Source organism: Rhinoderma darwinii, chromosome 5 (assembly GCF_050947455.1).
Source record: "Rhinoderma darwinii isolate aRhiDar2 chromosome 5, aRhiDar2.hap1, whole genome shotgun sequence".
NCBI lineage: Eukaryota > Metazoa > Chordata > Amphibia > Anura > Rhinodermatidae > Rhinoderma > Rhinoderma darwinii.
The window spans coordinates 62,334,447-62,348,808 of NC_134691.1; the positions used below are offsets into that span (position 1 = coordinate 62,334,447).

Here is a 14,362-nt window from a genome sequence, read left to right on the forward strand (position 1 = left end):
CTGCTAAGTAGAGGGAGCCTGGACCAGACAGCGGGCACTTAGTAATATGACAGACATGACACCTCCATTTTGCAAGGGATCCTGACTTTTAATAATTGTCAGTTTTTCATAAGGTTTATATTTCTTTCTAAATGTGCAGAATAGTGCATATTACTAAGCTATTCTGCCTATAAGGGGCAACATAAACTTACTTCACCTATGATGCCAACATAAACAGAGCCACAAAAAAATGTACTAATGAATTTTGCAGGTAAGAAATCTGTCGTCTCAAAAGGTGAAAAACCATTTTACTTGCATAAGCTAATCAGAACCACAGTCTTTTTACATTTCACCCTTGGGCACTCAAATAAAAATAACTCATTGAAAGTAGATACCCTGTTTGATGATTTTTTTTATCTACTCTACACAGTTAAAACAGGTAAACATAGCAAACATAATGAAGATGTAATACAAATATGCTAGATTATACATTGAATGACCATATACTCTGTTGCCAAAAAATAAAAATACTTTGAATAATGGGATTTGTCAGGAATCTTTATTAACAACCATATTTTAGTATAGGTACAGGAGAGAGTTTAACCGGTTAAGGACTAGGCTGTTTTACAGCTAAATGACCAGAGCAAATTTTACAATTTTGCTATGCGTTTCTTTAGATGACTATAACTCAGCAGGTGAATAAAGTTCATCTTTGAATTTTACACTCTTTTTAAAGGACAGATAGGGCTTTGTTTTAGTGGCATTTGTCAGTATATATCATTTTTACTTTTTTCTCTAAAGTGGGCAAAATTGGAAAAATGCAAGAATTTAGCAATTGCGCCAGTTTATGCTAGCATTTTTCACACACGGTATGGACCACGGACAAAATTAATCTTTCACATTCTTCCACTTCTCCTGTGCATGGGGATACCAAATATGTGTGCCTTATTCACTGTGCGGGCATGTGCCAGGGCTTGGCATAAAAGGAGGCTTTTCGGTCCAGGAATTTTGCATTTGATTTTATAGCCGCATACTGTTTTCTGGGGGCGTAATGCTGCTGAAATATTAGAATCACCCCATAAATGACTTCATTCACACAAGTAGACCCCACAAGGTTTCCTTCAAGGGGTTTATCATATTTTTAGACAGTCCAGTTTTCTTCTGAAAGTTTCTTGAATAAGATGGATCAAAATAAAATTAGCAATTTTTTAGCAAAATGCGTCAGTTTATACCAGCATTTTTCACACACGGCATAGACCACGGCCAAAATTCATCTCCTTTCACATTCTGCCACTTCTCCCGTGCATGGGGATACCAAATATGTGTGTCTTATTTATCACATAGAGAAGTAGGAGGGCGGACGATAGAAGAAGCTTATTTCACAAATCGCTTTTTTTCAAAGCTGGTTTTACAAAACAGAGTTTCTATAACACGTCCAAAATATCTGCTCTTGAAGCAGAAATCCCAAAATATTCATCTAGGGGTATAATGGGAATTTATTTTTTTGGGTTTTCTAAAATAAGAAATTGCAGGTTTATGCAAATGGAGCTCTCCAGCAGATGAACTTTAGAGAATATGCAAACATGACATCCACCCCCCACCCATTCCCTCCCTCACCCTTGGAGTAAAATCAGGGGAAAAATAAAAACGTAATGTAGGGCAAATATATTATATTGTTGACGACCAAATACACATGCCACAAGAATTTGGAAACCAAAAGCTTTAATGTATATACAGACCACCACAACATGTCACAAATAAGCTTTTGATGCCAACTTGCTCAGAACCAGTGTAATGCTCATTGAACTGAGCTTTTTTTTTTTACATAACTTGACTGAAGGTCTCATTTTCGGTCGTAGATACGAGTGCACTTCACATCTTTGAAAACGCAAGTCTAGGAAAAACATACGGAAAGTTTTAAATAAAAATTAATGAAACACTATTACAAGGGACTAAGTATTGAAGCAGCAATTCCTTAGGGTAGAGTCCCACAATTCTGCTGTTAATCCCCGGTAAAGTCAGGTAGCCATTGGCTACCACAGGTGGGTTGGATTTCAGCTGATACTATGTAGGACTGAACCCTTACAATGCAGATGACATGATTATTTCCAGTTATATCATAAAGCTGACTAAGGCTAGGATCAGTTTTGATGCAGTTTAAGGCACAGGAGTGGATACAAAGAAATTTTATATATATTTTACACACACCTTTTTTAGTTTGATGCATTTCTGGCTTAGTGTCAAAAAACTGCATCAAAAATGTGTGTAATCCTGGCCTAACATGGGAAATGCAGTCAAAAGGATCTTCTGATCAGATGCATGAGAGAAGATTGCAGGAATTTTGACCATCCAAAACTTTAGAATAAAAGCATTCTAAGGAGCAGTTGAACAACCTTTTCAAAGACCAAGACCAAAAAAACATTACATTAGCAAAATCAACTTCTTTATCCCTACAAAGACTTCAGAGAGGTTACACAAAACTTATCAGGACTGAGTGGAACAAGGTGTTGGGTGTGCAGACCCAAGGTTCATGTCTCAGACCTCAATACCATGCAGTTGTTGAGCATCTACAGTATACATAGAACTGGACCTATAGACATATCAATGTAACTGCACAGGACATTATCCCTGCACATTGAGGATTATGGGCCACTCAGCTTGAGGGGGAAACCTAAATAATCTGATGCCTCAATCCATAACCATTCAAAATGTTAGAAAGTGGTAATTGACACTTTGGACCGATCTACTTTGAAAACATTCTCGTTACAGATTCCTGAACTTACTGTGATCATGCGCTTATCTTTCACTTCTCTATTAATCGTAGACTCTTTGCCATCCCACGTTTGCTTTTGTATCAATGACCCATTCTCAAGAGTAATGATTGACTGTAGCATAGAAAACAAAACGTAAATTTCAATTAGTAGGAGAAAAAAAATAAAAATAAAATGTATATATAGCATGAAGCCGGCCTTATTCACATTCCTGGTCTACTCTATTGGTTCTTCACTAGTCCAGGCGCAAGGTTTTAAAAGCAATATTTTTCCACCAATTATATTGCCATTCCCATGTCAAAATGGATCCAACACATCTTGTATTCACATCTGGTGCTTAGAGGGTCTCAGTGAACATACAAGTGGGTTCAGTCCTCCAGCCATTTCATAACACACAGGGTTACAAGTAGGTCAGAAGCAGATTGCTCCATGTAAATGTAAGACGAAGTTTTGACACCACAGCTGGCCCTAGAGCACACCTGGGCACGGTGTCTACAACAGTGCCACTCAAACTGAGGCAGGTCTCATTGGTAAGGCGTGGCTGGGGAGGGATTTTGACAGGAGCATTCATATTCTGAACTTTCCTATGGCACTGGTCTCTCTGGCTGATTTAGCATCATAGTTTACTTCGGGCATGCTTCATATATTGTTCTTGACTCAGGAGAAAAAATTAGCAATTAGACCTACCGGTAATTGTATTTCCAGGAATCCATCATGACAGCACTACAGGAGGTTGCCCTCTTGACCTCTGTAGGGACAGGAAGACAGAGAGGTTAAAAAGCCCCTCCCACCACCCACTTGCCAGTGTTTTTCAATTACTACACCAGGATGGATGCAACCCTATTTTATTTCTAGGGATAATAACTGACATGTTAAATGCACAAATCAGAATTCAATAAGGGAGGGAATATAATGGTGCTGTCATGATGGATTCCTGGAAATACAATTACCGGTAGGTCTAATTGCTATTTTCCAGTACATCCCTCATGACAGCACTACAGGAGCAATACCAGATTATAATGCTCAGGGCGGGACTATGGATTGGAGGACTTTCCGTCCAAAACTTAAATCCGTATCGGACAGCACATCGAGTCTATAATGTTTGTAAAACGTATGATGGCTTGACCAAGTGGCAGCTTTGCAGATTTGGTCAATAGAGGCTTCTCTTCTTTCTGCCCAGGATGCCGAGACTGCCCTTGTTGAATGGGCTCTGATGCCTTGTGGGGCACATAGTCCTTGGGACTTGTAGGCTTCTTGTATGGTGGTTTTTACCCATCTCGCTAGAGAGCCTTTTGAGGCTTTCTTTCCTCTATTCTTTCCCCCGAATAGGACAAATAGATTTTTATCTCGTCTCCAGGAGGAGGTTCTATCCAGATACTGAAGAATTGTTCGCCTGACATCCAGGCAATGGAATTTCTTCTTGTTGGTCTTTTGGATCTGGATAAAAAGGAAGGTAGAATTATTTCTTGTTCTCTATGGAAAGCGGTAGATACCTTTGGAATAAATGAGGGATCCAGCTTTAGGATGATCTTATCCTCTTGTACTTTTAGGTACGGTTCTATGATTGACAGAGATTGGATTTCTCCAATCCTTCTTGCTGAAGTAATAGCGACTAAGAATGCAGCTTTTAGAGTTAAAAAATGCATACTAATTTTGTCGAGCGGCTCAAAGGGGGGCTCACAAAGAGTCGTTAACACCACATTCAAATCCCAGGTAGGAACTGATTTCTTTAGGGAAGGTTTCAGTTTAGAGACCGCTTGGGTGAATCTTCTGATCCACCGATGTTCAGCCAGAGGAGTGTTAAAAAAATTACTTAAGGCTGAAATCTGTACCTTTAAGGTACTAGGGCTAAGTCCTTTTTTGAATCCCAATTGTAAAAAAATCTAGGATTTTTGCAATGTTGGGAGAAAAGGGATCTGGTCCTGGGATTCCATGCCAGGAACAGAATTTCTTCCAAATCTTTTGAGGTAACTTCTTTATGACTTGATAAGATAGTTGAAATTACCTCGTCTGACAGACCGTGGTTCCTCAAGATCTGCCTTTCAGGATCCAGGCTGACAATTTCAGAGTCTCTATTCCCTGGAAGAATAAGGGACCCTGGGAGAGAAGATTCTCCTTGACTGGGAGCATGATAGGATCTTCCAACGCTAGGTATTGTACGATTGGAAACCAACTTCTTTTTGGCCAATAGGGAAGAATAATGATGAGCTTTGTCAAATCTTCCTGGATTTTTCTTAATACCATTGGTATTAGAGGAAACGGAGGAAAGGCATAGGCCAGATCCATGTCCCAGTGTTGGGACAATGCATCTACTCCCAATGGGTTGTCTGAGATTTAGGGAGAAGAATGTCTCTACTTGAGTGTTTTTCCTCGTGGCAAACAGGTCTATTTGTGGATAACCCCAATTTCGGGTTAGGCAACGAAAGACTTCCTTGTTTAGGGACCATTCTCCTGGGTCTACTTTTTCCCGACTCAGGAAATCTGCTGATAGGTTCTCTGAGCCTTTTAGGTGGACTGCCGTGACTGATAGGACGTTTTCTTCTGCCCAACTGAAAATTTGTGCAGAGAGGCCCTGAAGAAGAGTGTGTCTTGTTCCCCCTTGATGGCGAAGAAAGGACACTGCTGTCGTGTTGTCCGATAAAATTCTTATATGCTTCCCTTTTATGGTGGGTGAAGCTCTTATAAGTGTCTCCCATACAGCTCTTAGTTCTTTGAAGTTTGAAGACATCATCTTCATTTGACCAGTCCATGTGCCCTGAAAGTGTTGGTCTTGGATTACTGACCCCCAGCCGTGTTTGCTGGCATCTGTGGTAATCACTACATAAGGAGAAGTTCTCCAGGGGACTCCCTTGTCTATGTTGTTTGTGCAGAGCCACCACAGGAGAGATGATTTCACAGTCTCGGAAATTTGCATTTTTAAATTCAGGGAGTTTTGTTTTCGATCCCACCGGGACAAGATCAGATTCTGTAAGGGTCTGGAGTGAAATTGGCTCCATGGAATAGATTGGATGCAAGATGTCATCATTCCCAACATCCGCATACATTCCCTTATGGAACAGGCGTCTTTCCCCCAAAATTTTCTTACTTCTGCCAGTAGGAGTATTTGTTTCTCTCTTGGGAGGAAGGAATGTTGAAGGGAGGAGTCTAGCAGTACTCCTAAGAAGACCTTCTGTTTCTGGGGAGGAAGACTCGACTTCTGAAAGTTGATTATCCATCCCAATTCTTGTAGTAGGGAAAGAACCTGTGACCGATGACTGACTAAGATAGCCGGAGTATCTGCCGTCAACAAGAAGTCGTCTAGATATGGGATAATTACTATACCTTGACTTCTTATGAATGCCATGATCTCTGCCATAATTTTTGTAAAAATTCTGGGGGCGGAGGAAAGGCCGAAGGGGAGGCAGACAAACTGGAAGTGGAGAATGGAAGGACCGTCCTGAATTGCGAATCTGAGGAATCTCTGGTACGCGGGGTGGATAGGAACGTGATAATACGCATCCTTTAAATCGATCGTACACATTGATGCCTCTTCCCTTATTAGAGGAATAGTCGATCTGATAGACTCCATCTTGAATTTCCGATAATTCACCCATTTGTTTAGGAACTTCAGGTTGATTATTGTCCTGTAGGAACCATCTGGTTTTTTGACCAAGAAGATTTTCGAATAGTGGCCCTTGCATATCTCGTTGTGGGGAACTGGGGAAATGGCTCTCAATCTGAGTAATTTCTGGACGTCCTGGATAAGTACCTGATGAAGATCTTTTGCTTGGTACTGGGTTATTAGGAATTTCTCTGGAGGAATGGAGGAAAATTCTATTTTGTATCCTTCTTCTATTATCTTTAGAACCCAGGGGTTCTGGGTTATTCTTGACCATTCGGGATAAAATTGTAGGAGTCTTCCCCCCACACTCTTGGCGTCATTGCTTTGAGGGCTGGAATGAATTATTTGGGTTAAGGAGATATCCTCGACCCCTTTTCCCTTTGGGGTAACTCCAGCGACCGGACTTCCCTTTCCCGCTGTAGTTCTGTGAAGTAGGATCCCTCTGTTGGCGAAATTTTGCAAATTGAGGGGGTTTTTTTGGTTTCTCTTCAGGAAACCCCTTTTTTCTATCTGTTGCACTCTCCAGTATGTTATCAAGGAGAGGACCGAACATCAGAGACCCTGTAAATGGGATAGAACACAACTTGTTTTTGGACTTAGTATCTCCTGACCACATTTTGAGCCATAATGCTCTTCTAGCAGCATTTGAGAGAGCCCCATTCCTGGCAGCAAATCTAATAGATTCTGCTGAAGCGTCTACCAAGAATCCGGTTGCCATTTTTAGTAACGGTAGAGATTCTAGTAGCTCTTGTCGTGATGTCTTCATCATCAGATGGGTCTCTAGCTGGTTTAGCCATATGAACATTGCTCTTGCTACTGATGTGGCCGCGATATTAGTTGAGATCAAGGCAGAGGAAGATTCCCACGCTCTTTTTAGTAGTCCGTCTGCCTTTCGGTCCATGGCGTCCCTCAACTGAGAGGAATCTTCAAAGGGGATTGCGGTTTTTTTAGCAACCCTGGCGACTGGGACATCTACTTTTGGGATTTCATCCCAAGGCTTAGTGTCCTCTGGATCAAAGAGAAGTCTGTTCTTAAAATCTCTTGAAATGAAGAGCCTTTTTTTCTGAATCTTCCCATTCAGTTGTCACCATTCTTTTAAGATTTTCGTTTACCGGAAAAACCCTTGTTTTCTTTCCCGTTAGACCTCCAAACATCTCATCCTGGATGGTATGTGGTTGGTCCACTTCGGGAATATCCATAGTTTCCCGTATTGCTTGAATTAGGGTATCAGACATCTCGGAAGAGAAAAAAAAAATTTTTCTCTTGAGTGGAAGAAGTTGAAGGTAAGAGTTCGTCTCTTTCTTCTAACTCATCTTCCGATAGGTAATAGCACTCCTGTTCAGAGTCCGACCCCTGAGAAGGAGGCCAATATTTTTGATCCACTTCAATCCGTGGTCTTTTTGCCCGGGAGTGTGAGGGAGTTTCTTGCGGAGGGGCGAGGGAGGCTACTGACTGACCCACTTCCTCACGAATCATAGTCCTAAGTTCGGACATGAACGTTGGTTGTTCCTCCTTTAGTATTTTGGCAATACAATCCTGACACAATTGTTTTTTATGGGACTCTGGCAATTTTTTTGCACAAGTCGCACATTTTTTAACCTTCTTTTTATCAGTTTGTCTCTGAGAGAAATCTTTTTCCTAGAGAAAACAGAAGGTAGGTAAAGTATGGTGTACATACATAAGGGGTCATACCCTTCCCCAAGGGTGAGACTCACGTGACCCTGGGACATATCTGGAGTTCCATCAGGACGAGGAAGTTCCATATCGCGACAGGTAACAGGCAATGCAATATGCAAACCACAAAAAATAAATCCAAGTTAGAGTTATCAGCTCTAACTACATACCTGTGCGTGTCCCTTTAAATGCGGGCGTTTTGAATTTCCCGCCTTCCAAGATGGCCGCGGACCGGAAGTAGCCCGACGTCATATCCGGTCGGCTATTCGTCCAGCGTGTACCTGGAGTGCAGCCGCCATAGCCGGCGCTAAGGCTTGCTATGCGGTGCAGCGAGGATCCCTGCCGGTGCGTCCATGCCTATGGAGCTGCCGGTCCCCGCCTGGTCCGCGGTCCGGCCGAAGCCTGCTTGGGAAACCCCAGCCCCCACACACTACCAGAACCCTGCCTAGGATTCCTCCGGTAGGTGTCTTAGGGAGGGAGCTAAGGGACCCGTCGTATGAGGGGTGTTAGCCTGGGCTTTAGGGGGAAGAGAAGGGGGAGTGCACGGACCCCCCGATCTTGCCCCCTGCCCGAGTTTTTTCCTGCACTAATACAGGAGCGACGCTCTCTGCTCCTGACCCTTGTGGGGACAGGAAGAACACTGGCAAGTGGGTGGTGGGAGGGGCCTTTTAACCTCTGTCTTCCTGTCCCTACAGAGGTCAAGAGGGCAACCTCCTGTAGTGCTGTCATGAGGGATGTACTGGAAATCAGCAATATTGTAAATTTTATCATTGACAACCACTGATTAGGCCCAGGCAGCAGCGTAACTATAGGGGGGAGGGGGGGGGTCACAGCAGTTGCGACCGGGCCCCTAAGCCTGGGGGGCCCCCGTTGCCATACAGCATGCTGGTTAAATAAATCGGTGCTGTGAAGCCGGCACTTCCTGGTTATGGTCACATGGTACACTTAGTGTACCATGTGACCGTGACACGTCTTCCAGCCAGTGCAGAGGACTCCAGGTGAGCTGCAGAGTCTGTATTGTATGGTGTTGACTGTTTGCGGTGGAGCCCGTTAAATTACAGGCCCCCCCCCCCTCTCCACTGCAAACTGCACAATACATTACAAACTGTAGGTCGCGTCCCCCTTGGGGGTCGCGAGTCATTCACAGAGGTCTCGGTTCCATTCAAAGCTGGAGCAAGGAGTTGACGTCTCCTTGCTCCAGCATTCACTGTACCCCAAGCGGCTCAATGCAGGTAGACGCGATTTAGTGACATCGCGCTGAGTCACTCATAGCACATACCGGAGGCGGTGAAGGATCCCCACACCTGGCATGGGAAAGGGGTTAGGTAAGTAATTGTTATTTTTCTATTATGCACATATGGGGTATTATACTGTATGGGGAGCAGACATGGGGGCATTATACTGTGGGTCTGAAACGGGAAGCATTATATGGTATGAGGCATTATACTATGGGGGCTGTTGGGCAAGGGTAGGACGCCCCCCCCCTCCAAGCTGAATTCTTGCACCTGGGCCCATGAGCCTTTGGCTATGACCCTGGCATCACCATACATTGGCTGGCAAGGCCACAAGAGGGCTCTGGGTCTAATGACTGTTTCTCAGTATGCAAAAGGAATAAGGCCCTAACACAGTAGTCAAGATACACACATTTCATAGAATCTTCTCAAATTTTACACACCAAGCTAAAACTAGTCCTCACCTTGACCTTCCTGCCATCTGCAGTGGTTTCATCAAACTCCTCGCCTAACTTAAAGCTCAGCTCTGTGTTCTTAAAGGTGCTTGATGTTTTTATAGTCCACTCATCCCCATTTTTACAGATAGTCACGTCAGGCTTCAAAGTACAAGCAGTTTTGCGGGTGAGAAATGCCACACCTGGAGGAAGGGAAGATGTTTTGTATGTTATAAACAAGATTTTTACTTACACCAGAACAAAAACTCCTTTACACAGGTGGGCAGCACTGCAGATTTACATATAGAAAATTAATTGGCAGATAGTAAAGTATTTAACAGCTATACAATCAGAAATCTTAAAATGGGCAGATTTAACAGTCTGGAAGGTTTTTATTTTTTTTAAAAACAATCACTAAGCATTCTGGCTAGGACATAACTTGGGGTCATTTCGGCCCTGTGTGCTCAAAAACCAATCTCCATGTTGAGAGCTTGGGCAACCTCTTCTCAGATTGTGCCCCACAAGATAAAAGCATTCAGGGGAAGGGAACGCTACTTGAGTGCTTCCTGTAATGAAAACCCCTAAGGAGGGGTTATGGTCCCATGGCAGGGCACTTCTAAAATCAGACTCATCCGCATTAACCCCCTTCCCAACATCCATTGTTCTCCCCCACACTGCAGGTGTAAGCTGTATATGACAGCCAACACCCTGCTCCAACAGCCAGGAATGGAGATAACTGACCCCAGCCATTTAACCACTTAGATGCCATTGACTGCAACATCTAGGCAGTTAGAGGCGGGAGGCCCCCCTCTGTCACCCCATCAGCCCCCCCCCCCCCACAACTAGATTTTGGGATGTTGAAGGGGTTCTTATGGCAGTCAGATGGCTAAAAGAAACTTAAAAAAAAAAAAAAGTTGTAGATAAAGCAGTCTTGTGCACATTATGCAAGTTTAGCTTAGTCATTTAAATTCCCTTACCTACCAATAGGTTTTGAAAATGGATCCCCAATAGGGGGGGGGGGTGGCATCAACAATCAAGGATTAGGGCATTTAGAGGCAAATTGAATCTGTGTCCTAAAGGAAGGCTAACTTATCTGCCACCACGGTGTTTGGTTAAAAGAAAAAAAACAAGGGTGGATCCAAGGGTGGAGTGCAGAGCTGTAGAGTGACCTTTATCAGAGGAGATTAAGTCATTGCAACATCGAGGCATTTCTTCATATCGAGACAGCCGCATACATAAAGTGCGCATCAGTACAGACATGTAGAGGATACACTACAGAAGTTACAAGACTTAACCAGATTCACCATAGGGAACAATGAAGGGGCAGCAAAATGCCACTCACTAAAGGTACTGTTCACACAGTCACAGCTTCTGTTTTATAAGAGCCGTGACATTTTTGTGATAGACCGTATCGACAATTACCCCCCACACAGCATTCTACGTAATTCTGCCCATACATTGCCACTTGTAGAGGGAGGGTAACGTAGTTTTGCTTAAAAAAAAAATAAACACAAGGTTTCCAGATTGCATTACAACATACAATATTATCAAACTAATAATCACTGCAACAGAGAAAGGAATACAGGAGAATCTCCACAACCACGTTTAATTTTACTGAACAAACATTTCCTTGTAGAAGTCCGCTACCGTGACCAGATTTTCTAGGGCAAGTATCCTGAATTAGGATTGAGACCCAGCAGTGAGCACCCAAAACATGTTGTAGGGGAAAGAAACTTTCCACCTTTGGCATTTCAGTTGGTGTCTGCTGACGGACATTTAAACCAAGATAAATAAAAAAAAGTAGGTTCTAGGTATGGCAACTATAACTCAAGATCTACTCTGACGCAGAAGTTTAATTTGAATCTAAGTGAGGCCTCCGTAATTGTGGATAACACTGATCCATTCATTTCTATGGCCCACGGACACCTCTATATTTTTACAGGAAGGTGTCTGGGTCAGAGATGACCTGCAAAAAAAAAATAGGATGTCCTATTTCTTGAGTTTACAAGAGGTGCGCCTATACTTCATAATGGGAGCACAGCCTGAAGGACAGTCCAGCCATAATCATGGACCGTGCACATGGCTACAGCTTTTTGCACGAGGACTTGGAAGTAGAAATAAGACACCATAATTTATATGGCCAGAACGCATACCTAATTGCACAAAATATGACTGATCTTTCAGACATTAGCCACATTAACCTTCCAAGAGATCAGGTTTAGAACCATTTTAGTGTTTAAGGAATGGCAAAGCGATCACAACCCCTCCCTTTACAAGCAGTGCAGTCTGATAAAGAGTCCACAGTCATACAAGGTTAAGCCCCAGCACAATAAAGCGTTGACAGGCAGCTGGGAAATGCCCTTGAAAAAAAAGGGACATCTAAATTCTGGGGGGACTTGAAATTCCTGATATTAGAGGAGAGCAATTCTGAGAAACCCATTAGGACTTCGCTAGTTATGAAATTCCGTAAGAGCATGAAAGTGGCTCCATCTCCGAGCTTCACTACAAAAACAGAAGCAGATTTGTGGATATGTCAGTGTTATAATAACCAGAGTATAAGAGTCCTCTAAATGCCCGCTGGAGTTTTGTCAGTCTATAGGGACTGCCAGGGTGTAACTCAAACCACATCTAACTTATAAACACAGAGCAAGTGTAGAAGGAGTAACTTTAGGCTGGATACACAGCAGTTTGCATGGCATCTAATGCAGCCAGATGTTACATTAAACTCTATAGTAAAGTAGTAGATTCACTGCACACAACTGCAATGTGGCTTGTGGTGTTTGAGAATTGTGGTAAATGTCCCCCGCCACGGCTTAAATGCAGGGGGGGGGGGGGGGGGAATAACTGAGATACTTTTACTTTGAGCATTTTTTTTTTATGCGGTTTCAACTGCCAGAATTCTGCATGTGAAGGAGGCCTTATACCTGTATTATATAGTAGATCACAAGCCTTAGTAACATTTTCTGTCTCACATTACTCATTAACATTTTTACACATCACCAGGAGTTCTTCACCACTGATAGGTCATGTTCACACATGGCAGGAGTTCCAGCAACTATGTCTCTTCCATACAGAATTGGGTTGTTTCTGTAGCACATGCATAGAATTTTTTACAAAACCCATTCAGATGTATTGGACAGTCCCACAAATTTCTACAACAAATCTGCCAGGTGTGAAAATACCAATAAATCTGCCCCATTGATATCTACAACATCTTGAAGCCAGTATTCACACAGCTACAAGCCTAAAACCCCCACACTACCATATGTCACTTATTAGAGACCATTTACTTACCAACTTCCTCCATGTATTTGTTGAAATCATCGCTGTTGTTCTCAGTGAGTTTCCATGTGCCCAGCAATTCATCACACATTATGGCGGTGTATGGGAAGCAGCTACCAGTAGAACAGAAGACGTTTACTAGAGACAGTGAGAAGGACTGAGGAGACCATGAGCCTTTATAGCGAGGGGCTGAGCTGCGGTGATGTCATACCAGTCATTCAGCTGGGTGAGAACTCCCTCCATCCAGCTGATTCAGCACTTGTGCTCTGATTTACTACACAACTTCCCTCCTTTACTGTTTAACCCCTTAAGGACACAGCCTGTTTTGGCCTTAAGGACACAGCCTATTTTTTCAAATCTGACATGTGTCACTTTATGTTGTAATAACTCCGGAATGCTTTTACCTAGCCAAGCGATTCTGAGATTGTTTTCTCGTGACACATTGGACTTTATGATACTGAAAAAATTTTGTCGTTAAATTCAATATTTATTTGTAAAAAACACCCAAATTTAGAGAAAATTTGCAAAAATCTGCATTTTTCTAAATTGTAATGTATCTGCTTGTAAAACAGATAGTTATACCACACATAATATTTACTAGTTAACATCCCCCATATGTCTACTTTATGTTTGCATCGTTTTTTGAACGTCCTTTTATTTTTCTAGGACGTTACAAGGCTTAGAACTTTAGCAGCAATTTCTCATATTTTCAAGAAAATTTCAAAAGGCTATTTTTTCAGGGACCAGTTCAGTTCTGAAGTGGCTTTGAGGGCCTTATATATTAGAAACCCCCTATAAAACACCCCATTTTAAAAACTGCACACCTCAAAGTATTCAAAACAGCATTCAGAGATTATTTGAACCCTTTAGGCATTTCACAAGAAATAAAGCAAAGTAGAGGTGAAATTTACAAATTTCAATTTTTTTTTACTAAATTAATTTGTAATACAGTTTTTTCTGTAACACAGAAGGTTTTACCAGAGAAATGCAACTCAATATTTATTGCCCAGATTCTGCAATTTTTAGAAATATCCCACATGTGGTCCTAGTGCGGTAAAGGACCGAAACACAGGCCTCAGAAGCAAAGGAGCACCTGGTGGATTTTGGGGCCTCTATTTTATTAGAATATATTTTAGGCACCATGTTAGGTTTGAAGAGGTCTTGTGGTGCCAAAACAGTGGAAACCCCCCAAAAGTGACCCCATCTTGGAGACTACACCCCTCAAGGAATTTTTCTAGGGGTATAGTTATCATTTTTATCCCACAGGTTTTTTGCTAAATTTATTGGAACTTGTCTATGAAAATGAAAATCTACTTTTTTTCTGAAAAAACATACGATGTTTTCGTTTTTACAAGGAATAAAGGAGAAAAAGCACCCCAACATTTGTAA

The 14,362-nt window shown here is 42.3% G+C and overlaps 1 protein-coding gene across 1 annotated transcript; it reads right to left on the reverse strand.

Annotated features, from left to right (window-relative positions):
- Positions 1-1,684: 1,684 nt before the first annotated feature.
- On the reverse strand, positions 1,685-13,156 carry LOC142651409 (fatty acid-binding protein, adipocyte-like). The gene is made up of 4 exons (XM_075826080.1): positions 12,986-13,156; positions 9,722-9,894; positions 2,763-2,864; positions 1,685-1,873 (listed from the first exon to the last, which is right to left on the reverse strand). Exons 1-4 carry the CDS (start codon positions 13,062-13,064, stop codon positions 1,823-1,825), a joined length of 405 nt encoding a protein of 134 aa, XP_075682195.1. The 5' UTR covers positions 13,065-13,156; the 3' UTR covers positions 1,685-1,822.
- Positions 13,157-14,362: the final 1,206 nt, after the last annotated feature.

Excerpts from the sequence above, each read along its gene's own strand:
- LOC142651409 (XM_075826080.1), bottom strand. The coding sequence starts at position 13,064 with ATGTGTGATGAATTGCTGGGCACATGGAAACTCACTGAGAACAACAGC. Across the intron at positions 9,895-12,985 it reads CAAATACATGGAGGAAGTTG|GTGTGGCATTTCTCACCCGC; the intron begins GTAAGTAAATGG and ends CCCTTCCTCCAG. Across the intron at positions 1,874-2,762 it reads AAGATAAGCGCATGATCACA|ACTTGCGTTTTCAAAGATGT; the intron begins GTAAGTTCAGGA and ends TGTTTTTCCTAG.